The sequence below is a fragment of the Lutra lutra genome, chromosome 7 (genome assembly GCF_902655055.1).
Source record: "Lutra lutra chromosome 7, mLutLut1.2, whole genome shotgun sequence".
Taxonomy (NCBI): domain Eukaryota; kingdom Metazoa; phylum Chordata; class Mammalia; order Carnivora; family Mustelidae; genus Lutra; species Lutra lutra.
This window is the reverse complement of record NC_062284.1, coordinates 1,336,731-1,346,227: the sequence shown is the minus strand read 5'-3', so window position 1 is coordinate 1,346,227 and position 9,497 is coordinate 1,336,731. Positions and strand designations below refer to the sequence as shown.

Here is a 9,497-nt window from a genome sequence, read left to right as displayed (position 1 = left end):
ACTTGAGCGTAAAGCAGAGGACTAATGCCAACATCGCGCTGCACAGCACGGAAGTCAGCATTCCCAGAAAACTAGGGGGAAGGACACTGTGCAAGGTCAGAGTACAGAAATCCCAAAAAAATTAGACATGAAGACCGAACTACAAGACAATCCGTGATGTATGGCTTTACTATCTGGGTGTGCAGTGAAGCTGGAATATCCGGGGTGAATGGATTTTTTGTGACAATTTTGTAAAAAAAAGAATACAAATTGAACACTGGGGCTGATTCAACAGCCCATTTCATACACAACCCTCAATTTCAAAATGTGAACGAATACTTTGGAGCTTGGGTACAGAAAATGGGACTAGTCATAATGTTTGGTTCATGACACTCTGCACTGGTTCACACGCTGTGTGCCTTCAGTGATGTCCCGCGTAAACTTCCCAAACGGACTTACTCTCTCGGGGCGCACCTGGAAGCTCTGTCGGCTAAGCATCCGACTCTTGATTTCGTCTCAGGGTCATGAGTTCAAGCCCCACACTGGGCTCCACACTGGGCACGGAGCCTACTTAAAACAAAGAAAAGGGGACTGACTTACTTTCAAGAGTTGGGGGGCTTGGCCACACGGTGCACCCCGTCTCCACCCTTGTAAGCGTGCCATCCTTAATTTTCTCTTCATCACTTCATCTAAACCACAGGTATAGGACTTGCAAGTCAGTCTGTCTTACTAGAATTTGTACAGGTGAGCGCGTTGTAGGTTTTGACTTTTTTGCTCGCTACACCTCTAAGGCTCTTACACCGTGCCTTCTGTCTTGTCGTGTCACTCGGGATCACGAGCTCTGATTAACTGTACGATAGTCTACTGTAAGATTATACTGCATCTTATTTACCCATATCCCTCGTGGGACTTGGGTGGTTCTGAGTTTTCACGTTCTGTAAACAGTGCCATGAAAATTCTTATTCGTGTCCCTTCTTATCTCTGTGCAAGTTTTCCTGGGGTTACAACATTCAGGACTGGGATTTCTAGATTATAGGATGTGTGAAAGTCCAACTTTAAAGGAATACCAGGGGCGCCTGGTTGGTTCCGTGAGAAGGGCAGTGACTCTTGGGCACAGAGATTACTTAATAAAAACGTCCAAAAAAGTTAAAAACACAAGGTAACGACAAATCTTCTAAAGAATTAACCCCCTGTGACTAATACCAGCAGCCTGCCAGAAGTTCTGCGGGATCCCTCCCACACCACATACCGCCAGATTTTTAAATTTTGCCAACTGAGTGGGTATAAAATGGTATCTCACCGTGGTATTGATTTGCATTGTAATTTCTCCCAATTTGTAACACACCTTTTCTTTCTCTGAAGATGCTTTAAATAATGTGTTAGTGCATAAAACACCTCATTTTTCTTTTAAAAATTGAAATAGCTGGTGCACAATGCTGTGTTAGTTCCAGGCATGCACCGTGTGACCGGACACTTACGCGCATTCAGAGTGCTCCCCACCACGACGAAGCGCCATGGCCGTCTGCCGTCAGAGCGACCACGGTGTGACTGTGCTTCCTGTGCTCTGCTTTTCACTGTACTTACTTGTAAGTGGAAGCTTGTACCTCTTTGTCCCGATCACCGACTTCCCCCATCTCCCCTCTGGAAGCCACCAGCTTGCTGTCTGTAGTTGATGTCTGTTTCTGTTTTATTTGTTCATTTTTTTTGTTCCAATGAGTAAAATCATACGGTATTTACCTTTCGCTTATTCCACTGAGCAAAATAACCTCTAGGTCCACCCGTGTTGTTGCAAACGGCAGCATTTCCTCCTTTTTTCTTATGACTAATATCCCACTGTGCACATATACACACCACATCTTCATCCGTTCATCTACCGATGGCCACTTAGGTTGCTTCTGTGTTACACTGTTACACTGTAGATAATGCTACAATGAACAATGATGCTGCTTTTCCCTTTTGGAATTAGCTTTCATTTTCCTTAAGTGAATACTCCGAAGTGTAACGGTTGAACCATATGGTATTCTCATCTCTAACTGAGGACCCTTCATACTGTTTCCCGCAGCGGCCGCACCAGTCTGTGTTCCCACCAGATGGGCATGAAGGGACCACATCCTCACCAACACCTGTGAGTTCTTGTGTTTATTTCAGCCATTCTGGCAGGTGGGAGGTGGTCTCTCGGGTGGTTTTGACCTGCATTTCCCTGATGAGTGATGCGCAGCATCTTTTACGTGTCTGGGAGCATCTGTAGGTCTTCTTCAGAAAAGTGTCTACTCAGGCCTTCTGCCCACTTTTGAAATCAAATTTTTTTGGTGTTGAATTCCCATTCAGAAGATTGCCTTTTCATTTTGTTGATAGTTTCCCTCACTGTGTGAAAGCTTTTTAGTTTGAAGTCCCAATTGTTTGTGTTTTTCTTGCCCTTGCTTTGTCAGAGTATAGTTTAAGATATTTTGGGACTCTTTGGGGGCTCCAGAGTTTAGGATCACTTACTCTGATTCTGTGAAAAATGCTATTGACATATCAACAGAGGTTGCATTAAATCTGCAGATTGCTTTGGGTAGGATGGACATTTTAGCAATATTATTTCTTCAAGTCCATGAGCTCGGAGTATCTTTCTACTCATTTGCATCACCTTCCATTTCTTCCACCAATGTCTTCTGAGTACAGGGCTTTCACCTGCTTGGTTTAATATTTTCCTAGGTATAGAATACTTCATTTTAATGCCTAATTTATCAGTAACACTTCCAGTTAATGCTTTGTGTCTTAAGTAGGACCCTATCTCAAGGTCAAAGTAGATCTTTACCTTCCCCCCCCCCAAGTTTGAAAATTTTGTGTCACATTTAAGCCACTAACTTCCTTGGGCATGAGAAAAAGAGTTAATTTTCACCCTTTCTCACACAGATAACCAATTGTTCCAGTTCTAATTATCAAATTAACTTTCCCCAATGTGACAAGCCACCTCTTACTCCAAAGTCCAGTCCACGTGTGCCTTTTCCGGGCCATCTGCTCTACCCCATTGGGAAATGCGAACACCCCTTAGCTAATACCAAGCTCTTAATTCACATGGCTTCATGTGATCGAGTCCCAGCATCTGCCCAGACAAGTGCCACCTCCCTGCCCTTTCTTTTCCAAAACACCCTAAGCCTTTGCTACCTTTTACCTTATACTTTGTAATTGCTTAAACGAGTTCCAGGAGAAAACCTGGTGGGATTTTGACTGGAATGCTTTTCATCTGTAGGTCTATCTGGGCACAGATGACATCTTCTATTGTCTTCCTAGCCATTAACATGCCTCTCTCCCCGTTTACTGAGGTATTAGTTATCGTCTCTTGATAACACTCTAGAATTTTTTTCTTAAAGAGCCCTTCAACATATATTGTTAATCTCCCAGGTGCCTGGGGTCAGTAACGCCGTGAAATGTGGCCTTCTGGTTTTCCAGTTATTACCACTGTAAGGAATGCACCTGGTTTCTCCGAGTTAATGGCATATCTAGCTGCGTGACCACACCCTTTATTTTTAGTACTCTGTCCAGCTTTGTTTGGATTTTCTCTAAGAACCAACACCTAACATGCAAATATTGAGTGTTTCCTCCTTTCTCCGTCTTAGGACTTTCTGTTTTGACTTACTCTATTGAACACAGGATCTCCAACTCAATTTCGAATGCAAGCAGGGGACAGCAGGCAACATTTTTTTCCGACTTTAAAGTGGAATGAATTTCCTCTTTTTGGAAGATGCTTGGTTTTCATTTGTTTGTTTGGTTTTGCATAGAAGCTATCAGCTTCCAGAAATTCCTCTGCAGTTCTCATTTATCAGGAGTTCTCATCATGAATCGGTGTTAAATTCTATTAAATACTTAACCTGAAGCTGCTGGGCTAGTGAGAACAGTTTTCTCTTTTTAATCTGTTCATGTAATAAATTAACAGATTACATTTAAATAGATTACATTATAGATTATCATGCTAAGCCATCATTACATACTAAGATAAAACAAGTAAAGTCATGGTATGGAACTTTGTACTGATTTTCACCTGTTTTATGTTTCATGTTAAAAAAAAAAAAAAAAAAAGACTGGCTGCCAGATAAGTTTGAAAACAACAGGACAAATGGTCTTTCTCATCTGCAATCCTCTAGCTGCCGTGTTTGAATTATGCCCTTTCAGTTTCTCTAATTCTACCAGAAAAAGCTCCTAGGTAGATGCTAACTCAGCGTGACAGGGTGTAGAACAGAGCTAGAGGATTCGGTATCTGTGTGACAAAAAGCGGTTCTTGGTGTTAAATGCTGACACCTTCAACTCGATGGAATCTAAGCTTACAATTCATTATCAGAAGACCAGTCACAGATTGATATGCGAACAGCAGCAGGACCTGCACAAAATTAACAGTAGAAAACAAAAGGACCAAAAGTCAAAATGAACTACCGGAAAGAACAGAGAAAAAGTAACACAAGGGAACGTTACGGTTTTCCATTTTATTTAATCAAAGACTGGTGGGTAAACATAAATACAGCACAATTACTTCAAATCATTCTCCACACCGCGTACACACAGACCGGTGAGCGTAATCCGAAAGAAACCCGCAGTCGGCAATGAAATGCACACAGCTTTTCCTTCCCTCGCTCAAAAAAATTAAAAACACACAAACTTAGAATCTCATCAGCACACACTCTCTTGTGACAAATGATTCAGACATAAATAGTGGGTGCAAAGAAACTATATGCTAACGTATGTAGAACTTTTGTTAATGAAAACCCAGAAGCAGCCGTAAGGATGAAGATACATTCCGTGACTGGTAACAGCCGGGCCCCAAGGGGCGCCGTCGGCAGGGATCGTGCTGCAGAGAAAAGCTATGAACACACACAATGGAAAATAAACTGCGAGATCAACGCATGCGTGTTTAATACTGGAAAAATCACGGCCCTCCAAAATTTCTCCACGTTTGTTATAAAAGCCCTCTGCACTCAACGAAAATTAAAATGATCTTAAAAGGATAATACTTGTAAAGTTTACTTAAGTCTTTTCAGCCACAGAAACTGCAATGGAAATAAATGTTCAGAGTCATTTTCAAAACAAAAACAAAAATCTATTCTTCGGGCGACATGCATGATTAAAAGGTCTATGCAAGTACGTTGCTCTACATTCCCAAGGACTAGGAAAAAAAACCTCAAGTCAATTTTTAGTTTGCAGATGGTCAAAGGCTTTTGTATTCCAGCAGGAGTTCAAATCTTCTGGATCTTTTCACCAACAACTACTGGATTTTCTTTTCTGATTTTCTCAGCAGCGTCAGCTTTGTAATTGTAAGAGCAATTGTGTACATCGGAGTAACGGTGTACACCACAGTAAACATTTCCACACCGGCATTCAAACCCTGAAAATGGATCAGTACACACAGGTGAGTTGCATGGAAGGTCTACGTGGTAAGCTCCTTAGCATATTAATGATAAAATCTATCATTTATTTAGGGCAGCCATCTAAAGAACCATTCCAGACAGTTTCAGGACTCACTGGCTGATAGCTTCCTTTCTTACTCCTTATCTACAAACAGAGTCTGTCCCACAGCAGAGCCTCGCCGCTTCTCTAAGCTCGGCCTCCTGACTGCGACGTGGCCACAGTTATACTCCCTGCCAAAATCAGGACTGCTACGTGGGATGGAAGATAGCTCTCAAATCACATTCTAAATGTGAAAATAAGCACACTGTCGGAAGGCAACCTTAAGAAAGGTGTAACGAGACTTCTGGCAGAACTGTTAAGGGAGAGCACAGCATCGACCCCGGCTTCCCCGGGCAGACTCCAGCGCAGAGGCCACCGGGCTGCTGCGGGCTGGGTAAGGGCAGGCTCTGGAGTCTGGCGCCTCCGCGCAAAGCCGCCTCCTAACGCAGGTGACTTGCTTAGCTTCTCTGAACCTCAGCTTCTGCAGCTGTAGTTCTGGAATAATAAGTTACTATACGGATTAAATGACGAATGTGTTAAGTGCTTAACATTTAGTAAACATGCAATAAATGCTATTTATTTTAGGGAAATGCCCAAAGAGTTGAAGCTAAAAGGGGAAAAGGGGAGGGGGGAGGAGAGAGAGAGAGAGAGAGAGAGTAGATAGTCCTTATCAAACCAGTCCTGCTTCCCAGAACTCAGATTGTAGGATAAGATGGAATCGTTGGAAACGGAGCGGAGGAATCAGTATGTCGCACGCTGACACCTGATGGGGGCATCCTCGACCACAGCCCACTCTTGCGTCAGGGATATCTCCTGTCACCTCACGCTAAGGAGTGGAAACTGAAGCCAACCGCGGCAGCAGGTGGACAGGCCAGACAGACGGGACTTACTGCGTCTCAGCCTCCCACCATGAAGTCAGAGCTCCCGAGATGTCCTCGGACCACACTGATACTAAATATGCATACTCTACAGCACTGACTCGCCCCGCTTGTGTTCTTTAAGTGAACGCATCTGCCAAAGTATGGGCCAGTCTTCAACACCATGGATACCAGACCGCTCTCTACAACCTGTTCCTTGGCCGGAGAAACCTTCTTGAGATCCTGAAACTCCCGTCTACTCTTCCCAGCTCCAAGGGCAAATTCCTGGGGAGTACTCAGCGCGACACCGGGCACAAGTAATAAGTGGGGACCCTCTCCGGCTGCACCCGCTCCCCGCGGGGGGCACAGCCCTCGCCAGCAGCCTCCCCTCTTCCCAGGCCGCATGCCACAGCCGCCCTCCCCGGCTCAGGCCCTTCAACGTGCCCCGTCCCCTCCTTTCTCCCACCCTTGGTTCAAGCTAGTCTCTCTGCCTCAAGTGGCCCTGCTTCCGCCTGCTGCAAGTCCTGCTCAGCTCTCAAGACCCGGCTGAACCACGTGGCCTCCACGCCACTCTCCGTGACGGGCCTCTCCTCCCCTTCCGCCACATGACTCGGGATAGTTGTCCCTGAACTGCCGAAGTGACCCACCGGCCGCACCCAACCTGCTTCGGCTGCCGAAGACCCAAACAACACTTCGAATAGGTTTTCTTCCTCTCTCCATGGCGATACCGTCCTCACGGCGGTGTTGCAGCCGCACCACGGTGCGGGGCTGACGCCTCCCAACGGCTGACGCGCAGGGCCCCCACGAGCGCCACCAGCGCCACCTCGAGCCGCTGTGCACTGAGAAAGCACCCCCCGCCACTGCCCTCGCTCCCCAACTCCGGCTCCGCCACGCAGGAGCCACGCAATTCAGGGCCCAGCACCGTGACCCGCCCTAGGGCTCGCAAATCCGGGGCTATGAATTTTTGAAAGAAAATCTATTCATTTTACTTTCAGGTATATAACTAAAAGCTACTTTATTTAAGAAAATTCAGAAGCTAGGGACGCCTGGGTGGCTCAGTTGGTTAAGCGGCTGCCTTCGGCTCAGGTCATGATCCCATCGTCCTGGGATCGAGTCCCACATCGGGCTCCTTGCTCAGCGGGGAGCCTGCTTCTCCCTCTGCCTCTGCCTACCACTCTGTCTGCCTGTGCTCATGCTCGCTCCCTCTCTCTCTCTTTCTAACAAATAAATAAATAAAATCTTAAAAAAAAAAGAAAAGAAAATTCAGAAGCTGAAGTGTATCCAGTATTAACCCTCATGGAACAAAAATGATCTCCACTGAAGCCAGGAACAGTAAGCCATGCGTTATTTTAACATACAACCTTAAGTGTAAACCAATGGATTTAGGCCCTTACCAGTAAGTCCCACTTTCTTCCTGCACATGAAGCAGCGATTCTTTTTTTGTTTTGGTTTTTCAAGAGACTTGCTTTGCTCTTCAGACGGCTGCTGTGCCGCATCTGATACTGAAGCTGACAAAAACAGGAAAGTGGTAAAATTTAATTATTCAGGAAGATTTTAATACTGGTGGCGGCTGTCCCCCTACCCACCCTCAGGGGTCTGTTACTGTGAGGATAGCTGAGGAATCTGTTAGCATGGAAAGATGCTTACACAGTTACAAGGTAGAATACACAATACTACACCCTTTTCATCCAATGTATGTACCTACGTTAGGTACCTGGGCACGCACACGTGCGCACGCGCACACACACACACACACACACACCCAGGAGATCTAGAATACATACTGGTATGTTAACAGGAACTCTAGAGATCTAGCGCTGTATTCCCTCTTTTTTCTAGTAATCATGTATCTGACCCCCACGCAAATACTAGCTGGGTATTCTAAGGGAGCGCATAAGAAAATGGCCACACGCCAACTTTGAAATATTGCTGGGGTCAGAACTATGTCGATTTCTCAGAGAACAAGGACAAAAAGAGCTGAAACCAAGATTAGGCGGAATACTATGTTTAAAATTCTCAGAATGTTTCACATAAAACCTTTAATATGTTAGGAAGATAATTTTATTACAATGTTTTAATTAGGATAATAAATCGACGCATGTTAGTAGCAAAGTCAAGGCCACCTGCACTGAGATCCAGTCAGATCGCCACGCCTGCATCTGAACCAATGTGAACCCTCCTGTCCCTGGATGCTGTCCCCGGAGTCAGAGTCTGTCACATGACCCAGCACACACACATGACACCTCGCTCTAAAGCAGCGACTACCACAGCCAAGCTGTCCCCCTCTCGGGGTTTCTCAGCGTCTGGTCCTGGAGGACTCCTGCTCAACCACTGCAGAGCCGGCCTCTGCCGGCCCCGTCTACAGCCCATCCGAAGCACACCAAGGCGTCTATCGCTGAGCTCCTGCCAACAGCCTTTCTGTGCGGAATGCTCTCCCACGCCCCTCCTGTCCCACTCTTTCCCTGGCTTACTCGCACTGGTCTTTCCTGTTCAAGCTCATAGCACCCACTCTTATTCCATCCTCCACCCACCAACTTAGAACAGGAACCTTCCCATGCGCCCCACTAGTAGTGTCCTCATGACAGTAACGGCCTCCTGGTCTTCACCCGGCTGAGCAGTGAGCTCCTCCAGGGCAGGCCGTGTCCTCTCCACTCCTGCTACAGCGCCTGTCCTAGCACCCCTGACCACAGGGCCGGCGCACCACAGAACCCACTCAGCTGCCCTCCTTCAGCGCTCACCCACTGTGGCTGGGTGTAGTCACGGGCCCCACGGAAGCCGGGTGGGATCTGACCTCCTGTGCAAATCTCCAGCACCCACCACCGTGAACTGTGCACAGCACATGCTCAAGCATTTGGTGGAATGGATTCCAACCTGCTTCTGTTAACTACATTACCTCCCATCATAGCAGAATATGACAGAGAAAACACCACAAACTACCAAGTAAATATGCACGAATGAACAACTCTGTATGACTCGTCACTCCACCTAGAAATTCTGCCAAGTTTTTTTTTTTTTTTAAGATTTTATTTATTTATTTCACAGACAGAGATCACAAGTAGGCAGAGAGAGGGGGAAGCAGGCTCCCTGTCAACAGAGAGCCCAATGCGGGGCTTGATCCCAGGACCCTGGGATCATGACCTGAGCTGAAGGCAGACGCTGTAACCCACTGAGCCACCCAGGCACCCCTCCACCTAGAAATTCTGAAACCAGATGGGAGTCCGCTGTGCTAATACAAACATT

General features: G+C 46.2%; 1 protein-coding gene across 5 annotated transcripts in view; it reads right to left on the bottom strand.

Moving 5' to 3' along the window:
* Window positions 1-4,423: 4,423 nt before the first annotated feature.
* The window catches only part of ZFAND6 (zinc finger AN1-type containing 6), a 67,968-nt gene continuing 62,894 nt past the window's right edge, over window positions 4,424-9,497 (bottom strand). For all 5 annotated transcript variants that reach the window (XM_047735633.1, XM_047735630.1, XM_047735631.1 and 2 more), the window contains 2 exons: window positions 7,652-7,765; window positions 4,424-5,338 (listed from right to left, as the gene is read on the bottom strand). In XM_047735633.1, coding sequence (XP_047591589.1) covers window positions 5,190-5,338; window positions 7,652-7,765 — 263 coding nt within the window. In that variant the 3' untranslated portion in view covers window positions 4,424-5,189. The remainder of the gene's footprint in view (window positions 5,339-7,651; window positions 7,766-9,497) is intronic.